A 20,766-nucleotide genomic window follows, 5' to 3' on the forward strand; every position below is an offset into this window, starting at 1 on the left:
TGCCAATTTAAGAGCTCTTGTCTGTTCAAAATACCAGAAACATGACTTGTAACATTTGGGAAACCCACAGGAACAAGCATTTGGAGCATAAGGGAAAGAAAAGTTTCCAGCATGAAGTGAAGCCACAACAAAGAACAGAGGTCAGAGCTGAGTAATCAATGGTTCCTGGGACCAGGGAGGGGTCATTAAGACCAAGACTTCCACCTCTGTGTGGGAGAAGGAGTGAAACCCAAGGGTCCGATTGGGGTAGGAAAGGGGGTCCTGGTTCTGGAATGTGTTGGGAAATCATGACTCCCATCCCCATGTTTGTGGGTGGGCACTGGGATATCTCTGTTCCTTGATCCATGGCCATACTGAGCTCCCTTCCCTTATGTGTGCAACAGACTCACTCCTTAGTGTCAGACATGGTGTGTCCATCGCGAATGAGTGTGAGCCTCACATTGGAACCATCAATGACACAACCCTGGGAAAAGGCTACATTTGGGAGAGTGGACACCAAGGGGCAGGAGTATTCCCAGGACAGCCAAGGGAGAAACCCTCTATGGACGTTCACATCAATGGAAAGGAATCAGTTAACCAAATACAGATAGCAGAAGCAATTAAAATAATGAAGAACTGTTCTACAGATTATCCTCAACGAATTGCAGTTGTCTCATTCAAGAAATAAAAATAATTAGAAAATAGAGAGCAACTTTTAATTAAGCATGCTTAAAATATGAAAGGTAATAAAGGATGTTATTGAATACTTGAAACAAAAATTAGTGGTTATATTACAAGGCAATAGCCAATTATTTAAATCTGAAATGTCAAAAATAATGAATGAATACTCAATATAGCCATTCCTTTGTGATGAAAAGCCAATATTGGAAACTCCTTCAAAATGTATTATGGAGAATCCTGATTTAGAAAATTAAAATACATGTGGAATAGCATGAGAAGGGCAAAAATGTATCTATTATGAATTTCAGACTGAGAACAGTGAGAATAATGTCTGGGAATTGTCCCAGAAGCAAATGATTTGACATTTCACAGAGACATAGAAAGGCTAAGTAAGTGTTATGATGCATAATTTAAAAATGGAATCTGTAGATTCATTGTAAAGTGAAGGAAATAAACAGGACCTGACTTCTAAATCCCAATGAATGTCCCCCAGTGTCCCCCAAGAGTGAAGAGTCTTTTACTCTTCATATTCTGTGTCTCATTCTGTGATACACAGGACCTGACTTCTGTTCACAGAAGTACTGATACATAGAGAATCTTCCATTAAGTCCAATTATGATTAAGGGACAAAGGTAACAGGGTAAGCAGAGGATGAGTCTCTAAGGATGAGGAGCCTTGGGCATGTTTGATTTGGGGGACTCTTGTCTCCATTGTACAACCCACCGTGTCAGTGGCATCTTCATGAGCTTTGAGGACAGCTTTGAAGGGTAGATCCTTACTTAGGATGACTTCCCTTCCCCGTTGTTGAAATTTATTCTTTACTTGATTTAAGAAAGTTTTTAAGGAATCTTCAAAAAAATTGTTAGTGAAAAGAGGGCACTTTCAGAGATACAAGATCTTATATGATTTACTGCTTATATCCACACTGAAAGCAAAATGAAAGTGTGATCATTCCTTTTTGTATCTAGAGGAGTAGAATATTCAGAAATTTAAATGTAAATGTATATGTTAGAGATGGAGTAAACTATTTAAAATTAGAAATAGAACATATAACTTCCAAACTGGCTGGGTCAATTAAAATGAAACAAAGAAATGTTGATCAATCCACTCTTACTGATTCTAACCTATTTGAAAAGTTATATTAGAAAGTAAAAAATGAAGACTAATATGGACAAAATTTATTGACAAAAAGGAAATGGAAGAAGTCAGGGATCATATATTTGTATTTATGGAAACAAAAATATATATACAATATGTTGCTAGGAAAAACAGTCAATCAACAAATCAATAAAGTGAGGGCAAGGCACACCCACCTGCAAGCTACCATTTGTAAGTCTGGATAGAGGGAAAAGCACATACATAGTGTATCTACAGGAAGAGGCTGAAGAAAGACGTAGCAGGCTGCTTCTTGGAAGGCAGACTAGGAAAGAGGTAGGAAGGATAATGAATATGATGACAACTTTTCTTGTCTCTCCATAAGCTCTGGTTAATATTTTAGTATATATACTTACTGCATCAATTGCAATTACAAGGTCAAATTTGTGCAGAAAATGTATTTTAGGAGGGCATATGGAAAAAGTATATGCAGTTGCTTGGATGGTGTGATCAGTTGGTAGGACGATTGCTCTAGTAAGAGAGAGGAGTGCTCATACCATATTTGTGGGGATTGTTGTGGAGAGTCCTAGGTGGTTTAAATACATATGGATTGTAGAGGCATCAAGGCTCTGTAACATGTAGGATTTGGGTTTCACAGTGAAAATTTATGAATGGCTTCAATTTTTACAGCTTAGTCAAGTGAGCAGATGAGAGTGCAATTGCTTCCCCAAGCCTCAGGTCGCAGTGAGTTCTAGATGTTGGTTACAGCAATAGATAAGGCAGTGAAGAGTTAGATGTTAAACATTTGATGAATTCTGACATATGACCCTCCAAGTTCAACACAACTTTGGCACCACTCAAGGTCCCTCCCCTAAACAGAAGTTATTCAAGTACTTTTCATGAATATGTTGCTGCTGAAACCATAACAAACCATAGTCTCCTGGATTCAGAAAATTGGCATCTTTTTCCTTGAATTAGCTGTAGCATGTTCCAGAAGGTAGAACCGAAAATGATCCTAATCTGGACTTTTCTCTTTACTTTTCCTTTTGCACATCCACAAAAACCTAGCTGGTAGATAAGCCTGGAGTTTATCATTCCTTGTGGAGGAATGGGAAAACTCTGCTGTACAATGTAGCAGAGCTGAGTTTTCCATGCAGGAGAGACTTCCTTTCAGGTTTTTGATTTCCCATAACATCAAGCTGTCCCTTTCAATCTGAAAGCATGGTGCTCATGGAAACTGGAACAGAAAGTTCCAACAGGTGCCTTTCTTCCTTTTCCTTATCCCTCAAAGACAATGACCACAGTTACTGGTGAAGAAGGGAATGTCCAGCCTGAAGTTCCTGGACAGGTGAATTCTGATGCCTCCTTTCCCAGGAAGCCAGTTGCTCACAAGATGAGACCTGACTGAGCCTTTTGAAATCCCAGATATGAGTCAACACTTATCCAGGTGGGAGAATAAAGGCCCAGAGTTGGGCAGAGTTTCATCAAGGGTCTTTGCCCCAAGAGTATTCAGACCATTAAACTTCCACTTCTAACTCCCAGTGAATGTCCTCCAAATAAGAGGTCCTCTTTACTCTTCATATTCTGTGTCTCATTCTGTGATACACTGGAATGACCCATAGGGATCCCTAAAAACCAGAACCAAGGTCAGGGCCAAAGGATTGGGTTGCTTTCCCTCTGAGACACTTCCCCCTCCCTCATTTCCTCCCACACTGAACACCCAAGAGACACCAAGGTCCTCAGGGTTCCTAAGACTTGAGGCCCCTTCCCTTAATCTCCATCTTTCTTCCTCAACAGACATGAAGCTCATCCACATGGGTGGAGGGCTGCTGACCCCAAAAACTGCTTTTACAGTGACACAAGAAGGATGTTGACTGGTGGCTGCATTTCAATGCCTTCCTCAGCCAAGCTCTTTTCCTCCTAGGTCAACCTACTATGCCCTTTAAACCCCACACTGCTGTCACCTAGCACTGCCTTTGACCATATGGTGGGGTTAAATAATGAAGAGATTGTGGGTGTTCCCTGGCTTTTCCCATAGCTCTGAGAGGTGACATCCCCCTAGCTGGCTTTCTCTGAAAGTTTGGACCAGCAGGCCCATGTTCCCATTCCCTCATCTCCACCAGGACTTCCCTGTGATGTAACATAGAGCAGTTATTGCAGGGCCCCAAAAGAGATGGGACCTGACCAGAGCTCCCTCACCTATGACCTCAATGACCAGAGGGTCTCTAGAGAGTGATCTCCTGTCAGAGTAAGAGCTGGAAGCCATAGTACCTAAAAGTCCTCTCATGGGAGACAGTCACAGAGCCTACAAGGAAGAGGGCCAGAAACCCTGCATCAAAGAACTGCAAATTCACATCACATGGTAGACAACTCCTCCTGCCTTCAGTAGATGGAAATGCCCATTGTGTTTTTTTGTTCTTAGTTAGTTTGTTTGTTTGTTTGAAGAGAAAATGCTTTTATCCACTGGCTGAACAAAGATTTCCCTGGAGTTAGTTATTGCGTTGATTTTGGTGAATTTATTTAACCCACTGCAAGCTGGACATTACAATTACATACATTTATGCTATCTTTTGGCATGTCAGAAACATAGTTATCACATAGGAAAAGCTACTTTCTGAATATGGCACTTTTTCTCCAAAAGATTAAGCCCTAAGAACTACCACAAATGACCATTTTCTTACTGTCCTGCAGTAAGGAAGGGCACTAGCCCCTCCAGACCAGCCAGAGCCAAGGACCCTCCCCCAGGCCTCTGCTATTGGGGAAGAGGTCACCCATGGACTTCAATGAATATTTTCATGGGTTTCAAGTTGCTAGTTTTCTTTTCTATGATCTCAGAGATGAGTAAATTAAGATGTATGTAAAATCACATCTAAGATACAATCAAAATGATGTGAATTCCAAGAGTTTCAACTAGAAGAGAAAACCAATCTTCCCTAAAATCTCTTTTTTTGTCTTTATTTATTATTTTAATATTACATTCAAAAAATATGAGGTCCCCATATAGCCCCCACCCCCCTCACCCCACTCCTCCCATATCAACAACCTCTTTCACCATCATGGGACATTCATTGCATTTGGTGAATACATTTTGGAGCACTGCTGCACCACATGGATAATGATTTACATTATAGTTTACACTTTCTCCCAGTCCACCCAGTGGACCATGGCAGGACATACAATGTCCAGCAACTGTCCCTGCAGTACCACTCAGGACAACTCCAAGTGCCGAAAATGCTCCCACATCATATCTCTTCTTCCCTCTCCCAAGGGTGATATTTTAAAAATTAGAATCCTTGACATATCATGGTGATAGTGGTAGTGTGGAATATTAAGGGCAAAAAGTAAAATCCTAAAACTGACTTATGAGATAAAGGCAAAGGACCTTTAAATGACAATGCCTTTGTCAGCATACAGTTCATCAAAAAAATTCTATTAACTAATTGAATTGAATCATTATTAGTCAAGAATTTTCTATTCAGCCCAGTTATATAAAATTTAGGGTGAAAGGTCTTCTGCAGGTCAGTACCTGAGTCCTAGTGGTCTAGGACTTCTGATCTGTTCAGACTCCTGCCTCGAGTGCCAATCCTGGGGTGAGTGTGAACCTTCTCTAGGTATGAGGAAGTTACTTACAGGGGAGCCAAGTCCCATTTAGCATCATATGTCTCATTTGTTCAAAGAATTAGAATTATGTCCAGTAGCTCAGATAGTTAAAGGATGGCTATTCATATGCACCCCCGAAACCAGGAGATGAGGATAATAAGGTATTTTATTGCTGTGTGATATTCCATACATGTATATATCAGTTTTCATAACCATTCATCCACTGAAGGATATTTATACAGTTTCCAAGATTTTTTAAAATTATAACATTAGAATACAAATACAAAACTACAAAACTTTTAGACAAAAACAAAACAAAACAGGAGAACATCTTCAGGATCCAGGGCTAGGCAGAGAGTTCTTAGACTGAACATCAAAAGTATGATCCATAAAATGAAAAAGTGGATATATTAAATCCTTTCCGTTCTTGATAAGTAATTTTAGTCATAAGCATGTAACATTTTTTTCAAAACCGTTCTCTAAACATATCCAGATTATCATGTTTTTTTCTATTAATTATATTAATGTAGTGACTTAGATTGATTGGTTTAGAATATTAAGCCATCTTGAATTTCCACAAATTGGCCTTGATATACATTTTCACCAGTATTTTATTTATTTATTTATCTACCATATAAGTTTATATGACACACTCAAGTGTGATTTTCCTTTACTGAAATTTCCTTGCCAGTTGTTCATGATGGCATAATATAATATATTGGACAGTGTTAACTTCAGAAACATTTGTGCATGAATAGTGTTTCTTCTTTAAGAGAAGAGAAACTTGATAGTCATCAAGTTTATTTTGTGGCTGATTTTAATTTTCAGATTTAACTTATGTAATGGGGGATAAATCAGATTTCTATTGTTGAAAGCATTTTGTTAAGTTTTAATTTTGAAATATTTGTAATATTCATCTAAATTGGATAAAGGTTGCTAAAGTGGATAATATCCACTTATTAACTAGTACAGGTAGTAGGATCTGTAGGGATATCCCCTTTTCATTTCTGATTTGTGCCTTATTTCTTCTTTATTCTTACCAGTTTTATAGGACCTTTATGAATTTTTAAAAGTATTCTAGAATAAAGTACTTATGGCTTTATTGATTTTTCTCTTTTTTTGTCTTTCCTTATTAGTAAGTGCTCTTATCACTACTATATCCTATCTTCTATCATCCCAGTATTAATTTGCTATTCTTTTCTAATTTCTTAAGATAGAAGCTAAGGTCTTCTATTTTCAAGTTTTCTTTTTTCTAATATTTTAATTGTAGCACTTAATTTCCCCATTTCACAGATTTTGCTGTATCAGGTTTGCATTATAACCTAAATAAAAAACATTCCAACTTCATTTGTGGTTTCTTCCATTGGCTTCTAGAAATCCATTGTTATTTTTTCAAAAATATAATGATATTATTTATCTTTGTAGAATTAGGTGATTTCAAAAATCCCAGAATATCCTTCTTTCATTTAAAAGGGTTCTGGACTGGGATTCATTAGCCGAGATCCTTGGAGGCATCTCCAGTGCCTTCTGGGGTGAATGAATGAGCATGGAACACCCCGCTATCTCCCTCTTTGGAGTGTGGGTGTCTGGGTCTTGTCCTGGGCTATTGGTTGGCCAAGAGAGCATACACACTGGGCTTAGCTGGGGTTTGCCCTGATAGGGAGGAAGAGGGGGTGAACATCTCTCCATGAGTCAAGTTATTTATCTGGGCATAAGACACATTCTCGGGTTCTTCAGCAGCAGCAGCCTGGGGAGTGGGAGGAGAGTGAGAAGACAGGTAAGAGTTTGGGGTAGTGGGGGCCTGAAGAGGAAAGGACCTACCTGACTGTCCTCCTCTCTGTCCTCTTCCACTCGTCTCTCTTTCATGTCCCTCAATTTGGCCACTCCTTGCCCAAGTCTTGATTTGTTCACCTGGGTATAAATTGCTCTCTGTGCATCTTCATCTTTAGGACTCTGATGGACAGACAGAGAAAGAGTGAAGCTGATTTTTCTTCCACTTTTGTTTCTCTTCAGTTAATTTTCCATGCAGAGACAAGAGAGTTTATTTTAGAGCACTGCTGCACCACATGGACAGTGGTTTACACTGTACTCTTTTAAACACATGTCACATCATATTCCCCCCATTGCTCAAAATCTTCAAGCGGCTTCTAAAATTTCTCATGATAGCACAAAAGACCCTGCAGAATCTGGCTGCTCCCTGCTTGTCTTATGACATTTCCTAATACACTACCCTTGATCACTTGTCTCCAGACACACCACCCACTTTGTTGATTAAATGTGTTCTTGTCTCAAAACCTTTTCACCTGCTGCTTCCTCTGCCTGCATGTATTTGAGCTATTTTCTCTTTAATCATACTTCAGAAGCAATCTCTATTTCCTTATCTTGCTATATTTTTCTTGATGGCACTTTGTGCTGATGTTGCATATGTATTTTCCCATATTGTCCTAGCCCTCTAGAATGCCTTTGAGGATGGCAGGGACAGATTCGTTCATGGTTATAAATTCAGGGACTAAAACAGAGCCTGGCAAATCATACAATCCAAAAATATCTGTCACTCAGAATAAACTAATGAAGGGGGACTAGGAGTCTTGATGGATATTCATTCTTTATTCATTCACTAAGTATATACATATATATTATGCATATACACCCAATGAACACTCAATATATGCAATGTCTGTGTATGCATGAGTTTGCACATAGATGAGCCAGCAAAATCATATTATACCACTATACCTGTGATTAAAGAAATTTTGCCCCATAATATACAGAGTTGTCTGATGGTGAGGTTATTAAATGGCTGGAATTGGCTTACTATGAGAGCAGGAGCCAATTACCAATTGTTACATACAAGGCACATTATTGTGTGGTTCAACCCTGCATTTAAAGTCATGGAACTAGGGGAAAGAAAGTCAATAGAGAGGGGGAAGCAGAGGGTTCTAGTGCAGGGATGCACAGGCCTATAGAGTGCCTTCCTTAAAGCAAATATGGAAAAGGCATGCCTTTCCACCCCACCAATACCACATATTGATCCTTGTGCTGCAGTGCACACACTGCACAGCTGAACCGGCCAGTCCTAACAGTCTGAGACCATTACAAGTTCCCAGATAAGGGACCAAGACTAGGGGCCCAGGTGGAATCAGGAAAATCAGCTGAGAGTGAGGTCACTGCAGCCATGGGAGCAGCATGAGTCAAGAGGAAGGGAGAGGTGGACGCCCCTTGCCAATGAGTGGCAGGAGATGGAGCAGTGTCCAGTAGATTTGCTTACTAACAAAAGACTGCTGTGGGCACCTGGGCAGGAACCAGAGGCTCACCCAACTGTCCAGCTGTTTGTCCTCCTCAGGCTTGCAGTCTCCCACGGCAGCATCTGGAGTGGACAGAACAGAGAAGGTCTATCTCTTGGCAAAATTCCTGGCATCCTGTGGTCCTGCATACCTCTCCCATTATTAAGTGGGAGACTGAGGCCCAGAGAGGGCAGTGATGTGCCTGGCATCATACAGATTTACTCTCTTCCTCCAGGTCAACCCCCCTCTCCCGCTTACATTGGTGCTCCTCCTGGAAGTCAGCAGTGGGGCTGGATCTGAGAAGAGGAAACAGGAGCTCTGGGCAAGAGTGAAGGAGCTATGGGCAGAGGTGGAAGGTCTGGGGCCTTTGGGGGAGGACCTACCTCTTCTGCAAGTCTCTGGCCTTGGCTTCTGGATCTGCAGCACCTGAACAAAGTTAGAAATTAGCCTCTAAACCAGCCCCAGGACTCAGCCTGCAGAGGTACCTTGAGATCACAGAGAATCCTTGCCTTCTCCATTTGAAACGCATGAAAAACGATAACAGAACTTGCATGTTTGTTGAAGTACATTTTTTCTAAGCTGAAAGGACATTTGAAACATTTTGTAAGTTCACTCTAAGTCTCTTCTTTCTAGATTATTTTATAATAACTTTAGGCCTAAGGAAAAATTTTTGATAATTTTATGAAAATTTCTGGCATCACCTGGACCTAGAATCACCAATTTTTCCTATTTACCACAGATAGCACAATAAACTAATAAATATTTAGGTAGAAAGACACACAGACAGATATAGATACAATAGATGTGATAGTCTATTAACTGTCTAATTATAGACATACACATGCATATCCACATCCACATATTTATACATATAGATGGAGATAATGTTTTCCAATCTGATGAACCATCACCCCTAAATACACCAGTTATGTGCCTCCTTTCTACAAGGACACTCACCTACATAACCACCATACAACCTACAAACCAGGAAATCTATACTGATACAACCCTTTCATCAAATCCACAGTCCCCATTCATGTTTTTCCAACTGTCCCAACAGTGTGCCCTTTTCCTTCTGGTCCAGGATCCTCTTTTGTAACAGTTTTTGCATTTTGCTGTCATGCCTCATCAGTCTTTTCAATCTGGAACAGTTCCTCTGTCTTTCATTGTGCTTCATGTCTTTGAATACCTTAAAGATTCTGACTTTTCATGCTGTAGGATGGCCACCAACCTGGTTCCACCCAATGTTTTCTTAATACCAGACTCAGGTCATGAATTCTTGGAGGAACATAGAAATGAGGCCAAGCTCTTCTCTTTGACACTAGGGGACACATAACATCCACCTTTCCTACCCCTGGTGATGTTAGCTTTGATGTCAAGCTGATATCTGCCAAGTTTCTTATTGTGAAATTGCCAAATTTCCCCTAATATTTGGTTAATATTTTTTGAGGAGATATTCAGATATTAGCTCAATATTCTGACCCTGACCAAACCTCCAACTACCAGTCTTAGAATCCATGGATGATGTATTAGTCAGCAAAAGGGGTGCTGATGTAAAGTATTAGAAATCTGTTGGCTTTTATAAAGGGTATTTATTTGGGATAGAAGCTTACAGTTACAAGGCCCTAAAGAGTCCAACCCAAGGTTACTTCCTCACAAAATCTGTTGCCACATGTTAGAGCAAGATGGTGGGTGATATCTGCAAGGGTTCAGCCTTCCCCTTTCCTCTTAAGGCTCCGTGGCTCAGCTTCTTCCAATCTCAGTTCTAGGCTGTCATAGGGTTCACCTGTTCTGTTCTCTCCATGCTGCAAACTATCAGGCTAATGGCTCATCTCTCCTCCCACGGCTTTAGAATCAAAGTTCTCTCCCCTTCCATGTCTCTGGAGCTCTCTCACTTCCTCTGTGTGCATTCTTGTGTGATGTCCATTTGAACAGACAACTGAGGGGGCGGGGACTCAACCCTGAGTCATGCCCTATTGACTTGGTCGAATCAAAGGCCCTAATTTGATTTAATCAAGTAAACTTAAAACCTTTGAATTAAAATCAATCAAAGGGTTTCATACCCAGAAGTACAGACCAGTTCACAAACATAATCTATATCACTTTTTGGAATTCATAAATTATATCAAACTTTTACAGATGACTCCCACCAGATCATCCACCACAACTGATGACTATCTATTTCCATTGTTCCTTTTACATTTGTCAGTTTGTATTCTACTCCAAAGTTTTCCCTTTTTTCATATTTATTTATTTACTCATTCATTTATTCATATAAGCTATAAATTAATAGATTTATGTTGAATTCAATGGATTGTAATTCAACATTCACATTATCAGTTTTTGTGTTCAGCTTATACTGGATTTGGGCAAAGGAGCCCCTTTAAGCTGTCTTCAATGTTGTTTTGATTTGCTTCCATCATAACTGGGGCAGTTTTCTATTTTTTAGTACAATAATACATTCCAAGCTTATCCCATATTTTACCTGTCTCTGTCCTAAAGTCAGGAATTTTCTGAGGAACCTTAGAACTTCTCGTGAAGGATGGTATTTGGAAACCAAGATCTGGATACCTGGGGTGCCCATTGCTACTGGGATATCATTTTTCAAGGTCTTCTGAGTGGACAAAGCTAGAGCACACACATGTGTACACAACACATGCACCTATGTACACATAAAAATGTGCATATATATATCTGCAACTATTTCTATCTCAGCTATATTTTTTAAATTACGTCATACTTACATTTCTATTTCTGATAGAATACCTGAGAGTGTTTTCTTGCCTTCCACCTTTCCATATTCTTAATTCCCTTTACAGACAGAGTAACTTACCTCCCATTGACCCCAATTTATTTACATATTTTTTCAAAGCAATCAATTGCCCAATTGACTTCCTGCCTAACTCATCATCTCCTTGTCCACTCCATACTGCCCTGCTTCCCTGTCTGTGAGTTGACAAAACACATTTATGTTGTATCATATTGTATCTCCCTCCCCATCACAAACCTGCTGTTCCCACATAACATACCAACACCCTCACCACCCCACTTCCTGGAATCCCTAGAATCCCTAAATCCTGATGCAGGAAGATTCTGGAAAGGAATTTCTAGATTATTTTGATATCTTAATTGGAAGGTTTTTTTTTTTCAAAACTGAACATTTTTACATCTTTTTGATGAAATTTTTTGGCCAGGGTCCTAAGAATTCACTTTGTCTGAACTTCGAGTAAGATATCCACTCTTAGGTAGACCAGGCCTCCCATTTTCTACTACTCACCTGCCTTCCTGCATTTGCCCTGGCACTGCTGTCGGATGAGGAGGAAGAGGAAGAGGAAGAGGAGCAGGACAAAGGCCACTGAGATCCCAATCAGAATGTTCAGGTACCTTGTGAGACCTTCAGAGCACAAGGAACATAAGGAATGAGCAAGATGCCCCTTAGTTGAACACCTACTGCATGCATGGCACATGCCTTGACCTTTGCCTTCATCATCTCTGTCTCTCACAGCAATCTGGCAGCATGGCATTCCACCCCATCCTGCCTTTTTTACAGATGAGGAAACAAGCTCAGAGAGGTAACTCATGTGCCTACAGTCACCTAGCCAGGAAGTGGCAGAGTTGGGATTTGAACCCAGGACTATGGGTTCCTTTGTGCTGTCCTCATGCTGCTCCACCAGCACAGAGCAGCTTCATGCTCTGGGGTCCTTATGTAATTAGAGTGCTCTGTCCCCCAGCCCCTGTGCCCTAATGCTCCTTTAGCTAGAATAGATGGTACCCTTTCACAATCTCTTTCATTCCCCAATGCAAGTGAGACTTAAAAGGGGGAGCTCAGAGGCTGGGTCTACAGAGGGAGCCCTCTGTGTCTTCCCCAATTCCATATCCCAAACAAGATCCATTTCCCCTCTGCTGAGCCCTAACACTCTCATGCAGAACTCGTCTGAACTTTTGGGCATGTGTTTATCTTCGAAGGGGCAGTGGGGATGGATTTGTCATTTACTAAGCTCTGTGTTGGGGCAAACTCCATGCAGATGAGTTTGGGGGGCCTCACCTAAATCTCTGCAAATATGTGAGGGAGACAATAAGAGACAAGTTTTACAGACCATGAAACTGAGACTCAGAGAGGTAATGGGACTTGTCCAAGGCCTACCACTGGGAAGAAGCAGAGCTAGGATTTGAACCCAGGAGGGTCTGACATTCACGGCCATGTTTAGAGTTTGATGGGGTTTTTTTTCCTACTGTAACTGCTCAATTAATAACTTGGCAGAGGATCACTGGGATGATAGAAGAATTAGATCAGCCAAGACTCTTGAAACAGGAGTAGGGGAAATTGTAAACTCGGGACAGAAGCCTCTATGACTCACCAGGTCTTGAGTTTTGCTCAGAAGGTGGGGGGCTGGGGCTCCCAGAGGCACCTGGGAATCAGGACAAAGAGGAGGGTGAGAAACTGGAGCTGCCCCTAAAGACCCATCTCAGCTCAAAGTCTTCTTCTCCTATAATGGCCTCATGCAAACCTCAGTGACCTCCCTTCACACACCTAATGCCTCTTCGTGATGGGGATGTGCGGTGGGCAGGGGTGGGTGGGGACCTGTTGGCCTCCTTCACTCTTAGGGGCTCATAACCCAGATGACTCTTCCTCCCAGGCCCTCTCACTTCCATCTCAGCCCAGAACCCTACTGGGGACTGGACCCTAAACTTATCATTGGCACACAGAAGGGACATGGGTGGGGTCTCCTCATCTGAGACCAAGACCTCCAGGAGGGCACTGGGCTGAGACAACAAATAGGGTGAGGTGCTGCATGAACCATAGCACCTGTACATTCCCCCATTGGCTGAGGTCACAGGGCTCATTGTGAAGTCAGCCAAGTACAGAAGGTGGGCTTGGTTTTGGGATTTAAGGAGCAGAGGGACATCAGCTCCTCTCTCCTTGGACAGAAGGAATGTATCAAACCATGTGCCTGAGCAACACTGCAGGGTCATGTTCTCTCCTGAGGACACCTTGGGGCCTGGCAGAGCAGCAGAGAGGGTGGGTGTGGCAGGGAGCTCTCCTAGAGAGAAGAAGGTGGGTGAGGGGCTGCCAGCCTCCACCTGGGCTCTGGACTGAGATTCCACCAGGCCTCCTCCCTGAGGACATCTCGGTCTCTGTGTCCCTCTTTCTCAGTCCATCTTTCTTCCCTCACCAATTTCTCTTTCTGCCTCTTCCCATCCCTTGCAATACCACACTCCGAGCCCCCAACTATCTTGTCCAGAGTTTCCCCAGCAGGACCTGTGCAAAGTCAGGGTCCTAGATGCACCTGGCTGGGGCTCCGCAACCTGTGATAAGGATGTCCAGGGGCTCACTGGGGGCTGACCACTCGGAGGAGATGCTTTGTCCACTGTAGCATCTGTACCGGCCCCCATGGGTGCTGCTCACTCCAACCAGTGGGAAGTAGGCCTGAGAGAGTCCAGTCTGGGGCTGCTGGCCAAAGTGCAAGTTGAGGCCACGTTACCCCTCCTTGGACAGAGCAAATCTGTCGTAGCTGACGTCAGAGTGACACTGGAGCGTTAGGCTCTGTCCTGAGACCATGATGGGGCCTGGCTGGGCCAGGAGGGGAGGCTTCCTGGACACATGTGGTGGTAGAGTCACCACGAACTACAGGGGATGGTCCTCAAGCACAGTTAACCTCGTTCTGAGCTCCAGGTCTCAGTGTCTCTCCCTCTCCGAGTCTCTAGAGCCCTGTGCTCTCCTCCCACCTGAGGCTCCCATGAGGACAGACTCCCTTTAACCTGTTTGGGGCTTGAAAGTCTTCATGGAGCAGGGACAGGACTTCCTCACCTGGGACCAGGAGCTCCAGAGGCTCACTTGGTTCTGACCACACCTGGGGTTTGATCCAGTAGTAGCCGTAGCATCTGAATGACCCCCTGTGGCTGGGGCTCATGGGCCCCATGGGGAACAGGGCTTGGGGCAGTCCCCAGAGGCGTGGCCGTGCGTCCAGGATCCAGGAGCTCCCATGTTCTCCTTCCTTAGACAGAACAAACCCTTCAAACTCCTCCAATGAGCCACAATGGAGGGTCACATTCCTTCCTGAGGTCACCACGGGGCTTGGCAGGGCAGAGAGTGTGGGTTTCCTGTAGGCTCCTAGGAGAGGAGGAGCTGTACTCAGTGGGGCTCACCCTCCGCATTTCCCCAGGGTGGGCTGTGAGAGGGAGACACCCCCTGAGAGCAGACCCCATTCCTGAGGGCATGGCCTGAGGCTGGGACACCTGAGTGTCCCCTCACCTGTCACCACCAGCTCCAGGGGCTCACTGGTTGCTGACCAGTGCCTGGAGCTGCGATAGGAGCAGTGATACCATCCTGCATAGTCCTCTGTCATGGACAGGACGGAGAACTTGGCCTTGTCCCCGGGCTCCAGTGGGTTCTGTCTGTCCCATGATGCTGAGATTCCCACTTTATCCAGATGGTACTCCTCGGCCTCCAGGGTCCCCCGACACCAGATGGTCACAGGCCTCCCCCAGGTGATCACAGAGCCTGGCTCAGTCCAGATGGTGGGTTTGGGGAGGGTCCCTGGAAAGGAATCAGGTTTAGATTTTAAGGGGATTCTTCACTAACCTCATTTCCCCCTCTTGGTGCTCCAAGGCTCTGGCCAGATTTATCACCATGTCCCAGATCCAGGATGTTTGGAAATTCTGGGGTCAACTCACCTGCCTTTCCTGGGGTCCTCTGACCCAAACTCAATCCTGAAAGAGAGTTCCACGTTAGAGGTTTGCACCCTGAAGCCTGAGCAGCTCCCCTCCTCCCCTTGAGCCTCCAAGCCCTGGGGTCTCCTGGAGGACCAGGCCTGGCTGTGGGGTGGGGACCCTCCCAGGCTGTTGCTTCCCCTCCCCCTCTCAGATCTCACCGAGGCAAAGCAGGGCTGTGAGCGTGGGGGTCATGGCGTCTCCTTCCACTGGGTCCAGCTGTGCAGATGGAGGAGACCACAGTGCCTGGCAGGATGAAAAGACACACAGGATGTGGCCAAGGAGGCTGGTCCTACCCGTCATGAGGTTGTCACATCAGCCCCACAGGAAGGGGAACTGCCCCTCCCCTGGAGGTTGACTCTGTTTTCCCCGGGTCGCTGTGACAGGCACTGGGTTCTCTGGGACAATTTGGGCCACATCTGAAGCCTTACTTGACCCATAAGCCATTGTTTGAAGTGCTTCCTTGGGCCCACTGTCAACATATATTTATAATTTGCAAAAATCAGATACCCAACAGATTAGTCTCCTTTTTCCGCTGTTACAAATTACCATGAGCTTATGGGCTTCTAACACAAGTTCACTATATTACTGTGCTAAAGGTCAGAAATGTGAGTGGACTCACTGGGCTAAATCAAGGAGTCAGCATTCCTTCCAGAAGCTCTACGAGACAACCATTTCCTTGTCTTTTCCAGCTTCTAGGGGTCTCCTGCAGTCAATGGTTCTTGGGTCCTTCCTCCATTTTCTTCTTTTTTCTTTCTTTTTTTTTTCATTTTTTTATTTTCCTTTTTTTTTTAAGATACATAGATCATTTTCAGAACTAGCTGTGTAACACTTTCAAACGTCTCTGACACTCACTCTCCTGTCTCCCTCTTTCATTTATAAACACTCTTTTATATATATATACATTTAGTTTAAATTAAAGTTAATAGATCACAAGGAATGTTACATTAAAAAACATAAAAAAACAAAAAACATAAGAGGTTCCCATATAACCCACACCCCACCCCCCACCACATCATTTTTGTAAATTGTATTTTTTTGAAGACACATACATCACACAAAAAAGTTACATTAAAAAATGTAAGAGGTTCCCGTATACCCCCCACCCCCACCCCACTCCTTCCACACCAACTTCTAAATTACTATGTATTCTATTTCTAAACTTTAAACCCATCATTGTATTTCAATTTCCTTTTAATTGAATTTGGCAATATATTAGGATTCATTGTTGAAGAAGTTTTGGACCACAGAGAGGTTCAACCTTGGCAGGGGAGTAACTCGGGTGTGGGGAGTTACTGAGGAGGGGCACATGGGTTGGGGGGAGCTCTCCAGGGCATGTATATAGGGGACATAAATATGTTATGTTATATGTTGGGTATTTTTATAGTAGTTACACTTACAAACATCAACTGAGGGAGGGTTGAGTTCCCACCCAGGGGAGCTCTGTCACATTCCCCAATGGAACAATAATCCCCCAAGTGCAATGGCAAAGACCAACAAGGAAGGATGGTCCAATAATGAGCCCTTGATACTGATGACTATGCTTGTGAGCCTGTGTGCCTGAAATGTAAACACTCTTGTGATGACATTGGGTGCACCCTGGAAATCCAGGATAATCTGCACAATTTTATCTGCAAATTTAATTCCCTCTTTGTCCTGTAACATATTACAAGTGATTAGTATTTGAACACCTTTCAGAAAACATTATTCTGCCTACCACTTCCAGTAACTAATTATACAAATAAATATTTACGTACACTGTGGAAAGTTGAATAAAGGGAAAATAGAGAGAAATATGGAAATGTACAACATACAGGTCTGACAGGGCATTGTTAAGGTCAGGACTCCAGGGGTGGGTAGCAGTTTGCCCAGTGAGGGATGGAGGCAAGACCTGCCAGAGCAGGGGGAGGCTGAAAAGTTCTAAGATGGAGAGAGGGGAAGAGGGGCTGAAGGAAGGAAGGGAGGGGAGTGCAGGAGAATTATCAGGAAGAGCTTATACATCAGATGAGTATTGTGGATTTCATCTTCTGTCAGTGGTCCTCAACCAAGGGGTAAAATTGCACCCCCTAGAGGTCACTTAGTAATGTCTGGAAATATTTTTGGCTGTCAAGACTGGTAGGGGTTTTGCACACTGGCATCTAGTAGGTAGAAACTAGCAATGCTGCTAAACATCCTAAAAAGGCACAGAACACTCCTCCACCTTCCAACAAAAAGTGATCCAGACCCAAGTGTCAATAGTGCTATGTTTGAGAAAACCTGTGTTAAGTAACAGAAAGATTTTAAGGATTGAAAAAATAATGAGCAATTTTCTTTATTTTTAATTCATTTATATAGTCTTTTTTACAACTCATACCAGAAACTACATACCACACAAGAGAAAGGAGAGAGCAAAGATTTCTAGGTATTTATTTTTGTCTGAATTTGGAGAAAGGGTTTTTTACACCCAGTTGGGCTGTTGGAGCAGCCTCTGGAAAGGCACAAAATGGTAAACATCCTAGTGTGTGAGTGTGCAACACAAATGTGCACGTGTGCAGGTGAATGTGTGTGTGTGTGTTTGGGGAGTAACTGTAACCATTTGGCTGAGGATGGGGCAGTGAGTGATGAGGCTTGACAGGTGAGCTCAGACAATTCCAGGAACATCCTTGAATTTTGAACTGCAGATCCTGGACCCATTCCTGAGGACGATGGGACCTGCGGGTGAATTTTGAGTAAATTCATACATGGATTTATTGAGATTATTGAGAACCCTGTGGGGCTACTGTTGAGCATGTACTAGAGTTGGGATGTGGGCGTGGAGCAGGAAGTCCAGGAAGTTTGATGAGGCTGCCCGGTAGGAAACAAATTGTGAAGATGGTGAAATGCAGATGGTTTTAAGGAGGTATGAAATTGGTGATTGACTGTAAGGAGTGAGTGGATGGGACATTGAGGGTCATTTCTTTTCCTTTTTTGGCTGAGGAAAAGTCAGTGATGCCAACACATGCATGGAGAGACCATGGGATGGAGGAAGTCAGGGGTGAGGTCTGGAAGGAATAATGAGAGCTGGGGGGCTTCCTGGGGAGTGTCTGAAATTGTTCTGATCCTGCTAGGATGCTGTTTCATGGCTACGTTTTGTAAAAAGAAGTCGACGAGCCATAGATGCACTGTCCTTCATGTATATTACAGTTCTAGGGGGCGAGTGTGGACTACCGTGTGGACCTGGCCATGTGGTGCAGCAGTGCTCCAGGGTGTATTCGCCAGGTGTGGTGGATGTGCCCCGGTGATGGAGGGGGTTGTTGGTGTGGGGGAAGAGGGGGTGGGAGGGAGGTATATGGGGACCTCATATTTTTTTAACGTAACATTTAAAAGGAAATAAAGAAGAGTAAAAAAGTTAAAAGCAATCTCCTTGCAGCCTTGGGGGGGATGTGTTATCTGGCTATTTCCTGATGGAAGAGTTAAGCCCCACAGTTAGGAAATGATGAATCCAGTGCCACACACATTGCAAAGACGACCCTTGGTACTGAGGGGAGTCTCATTACAGGTGATATGGTCAGTCCATGGTCATGATTTCACATGTGTTTCTTCCACTCCATTTGTCTCTGGGTCTTGGAGTCCCTGGAGGGGATGGAACCAAAGCAGTGTTGCGAGCTATGATGAGTGAAAAATCCTAGTGCGGGATCCTTGCCACGAGGTCAAAATAATGAGGGGTGGTCATCGTAGGGATTGTTGAGCATGTACTAGACAGGGCAGATCCAGCACTGTGTTCTCTGCCATGCTTTTTCCCTTTACAAACCACTTTCATCTCACCAGAACTGACTGAAGGACTAAGGGCTGCTTCTTCCCCAGATGAGACACAAGTCAGAGAGAAGTCTCTGTGCAAACCAATGTTTCTCAAAAAGAAACAAATACCACATTATTATGTCAAGTGATGCAGAAGAGGCATTTGACAAAGTCCAGTGCCCCCTTCTTGATAAAAACAGTCAGAAAACTAAGAATAGAAGGGGATTTTCTCAACAAGGTAAAGGTCATATAAGAAAATCATATAAGGAACATCATACTCAAAGGTGAGAGATCGAATGCTTTCCCCCTAAGATTAGGAAAAAGACAAGGATGCTTTCTTTCATCCCTCCTTTCAATATGGCATTGGAAATTCTACTCAAAGCAATTAGGCAAGAAAAACAAATTAAAAATCTAATTAGAAAGGAAGAAGGAAAGCTATTTCTATTTGCACATAACATGATCTTATATATAGAAAATCCAAAGGAATCCAGAAGAACTGCAAGAGCTAATAAACGAGTTCAGCAAAATGGCAGGGTACAAGATCAACAAATAAAAATCAGTTGTGTTTCTATACAATAGCAATGAACAATCTGAAGAGGCAATTTAAGAAAACAATTCCATTTACCATAGCATCTAAAAGAATAAAATATCTAGGAATAAATTTAAGGATGTGAACAACTTGCATACAGAAAACTTCAAAACATCTCTGAAAGAAATTAAAGAAGTATATAAATGGAAATACACCCTGTGTTCATGGGTCAGAATATTTAATTAAGATATCAATAATACATCCAAAGCATCTTCATATTCAATGCAATCTCTATCCAAAAATTCCAGCAGACTCTTTTGCAGAAATGGAAAAACTGATCCTCAAATTATAGAGAACGGCAAGGGGCTCAAATAGTCTAGATAATTTTGAAAATGAAGAACAAAGTTGAAGGACTCATATTTCTGGACTTCAAAACTTACTGCAAAGCTATGGTAATCAAAACAGCAATGGAATAGAATTTAAAGTGCAGATCTAGAGCCATATATCTACAGCCAATGATGATTTTCGGCAAGGATGCCAAGTACAAGCAATGGGGAAAGAAAAGTCTCTTCAACAAATGTGCTAGGGAAACTGCACATCCACATGTAAATGAATACAGCTGGATTCTTACCTCACACCATGCATAAAAATTCACTCAGGTGGATCAAGGACCTTAATATAAAAGCTAAACCCATAAAACTGTTGAAGATAACCCAGGAGAAAACCCTCATGATTTAGGATCCAGGACAAAAACCATGAGAAACAACAAAATAGGTAAATTGGACATCATAAAAATTAAACACATTTGTGTATCAAAGGACATTTTCAAGAAAGTAAAAGAAAGGACAACCGACAGAACAGTTGCAAGCCATATATTTTATTGATAAGGATTAATATTGATAACACGTAAAGAACTTTTACAATGTAAAAACAAAAAAGGCAAGAGTGACATCATCAATATGGTCATGGAAGACATTCCCTGGAAAAAGATCTCTGCAGAATCAACTAATTAAAGGACAAATCCCACTTGCTTAGAACTCTGGAGTGTGATAGTGACTGGAGAAGGACTCCACAAATGCTGAATTGAAGAAAAGAGGCAGAGGTACCAAAATCAAGTAGGAGATTTACATC

At 42.7% G+C, this 20,766-nt stretch overlaps 1 protein-coding gene across 9 annotated transcripts; it reads right to left on the minus strand.

The window, feature by feature from the left end:
- Positions 1-5,503: 5,503 nt before the first annotated feature.
- LOC101418535 (leukocyte immunoglobulin-like receptor subfamily A member 5) lies at positions 5,504-15,618 on the minus strand. 9 transcript variants are annotated; one of them, XR_011646403.1, is made up of 11 exons: positions 15,512-15,618; positions 15,270-15,350; positions 14,893-15,177; positions 14,449-14,751; positions 12,998-13,048; positions 11,917-12,033; positions 9,023-9,065; positions 8,898-8,935; positions 8,647-8,722; positions 7,177-7,308; positions 5,504-7,102 (listed from the first exon to the last, which is right to left on the minus strand). XR_011646403.1 is itself a non-coding variant. In XM_012529186.4 (11 exons), exons 1-11 carry the CDS (start codon positions 15,543-15,545, stop codon positions 6,959-6,961), a joined length of 1,278 nt encoding a protein of 425 aa, XP_012384640.2. In that variant the 5' UTR covers positions 15,546-15,618; the 3' UTR covers positions 5,504-6,958. The 9 variants fall into 9 exon arrangements, 8 of the variants coding, with proteins under 8 accessions (XP_012384640.2, XP_012384643.2, XP_012384639.2 ...); XM_012529186.4 differs by having other exon boundaries at positions 8,628-8,722; positions 15,315-15,350; XM_012529189.4 differs by having other exon boundaries at positions 7,267-7,308; positions 8,670-8,722.
- Positions 15,619-20,766: the final 5,148 nt, after the last annotated feature.

Source organism: Dasypus novemcinctus, chromosome 18 (genome assembly GCF_030445035.2).
Source record: "Dasypus novemcinctus isolate mDasNov1 chromosome 18, mDasNov1.1.hap2, whole genome shotgun sequence".
Classification (NCBI taxonomy): Eukaryota; Metazoa; Chordata; class Mammalia; order Cingulata; family Dasypodidae; genus Dasypus; species Dasypus novemcinctus.

Coding starts and splice junctions, on each gene's coding strand:
- LOC101418535 (XM_058280804.2), bottom strand. CDS start 15,545: ATGACCCCCACGCTCACAGCCCTGCTTTGCCTCG. Junction 13,049..14,448: donor TCTGGAGCTCCTGGTCCCAG/GTGAGGAAGTCC, acceptor CCTGATTCCCAG/GTGCCTCTGGGAGCCCCAGC. Junction 9,066..11,916: donor GGGCAAATGCAGGAAGGCAG/GTGAGTAGTAGA, acceptor AACTTTGTTCAG/GTGCTGCAGATCCAGAAGCC.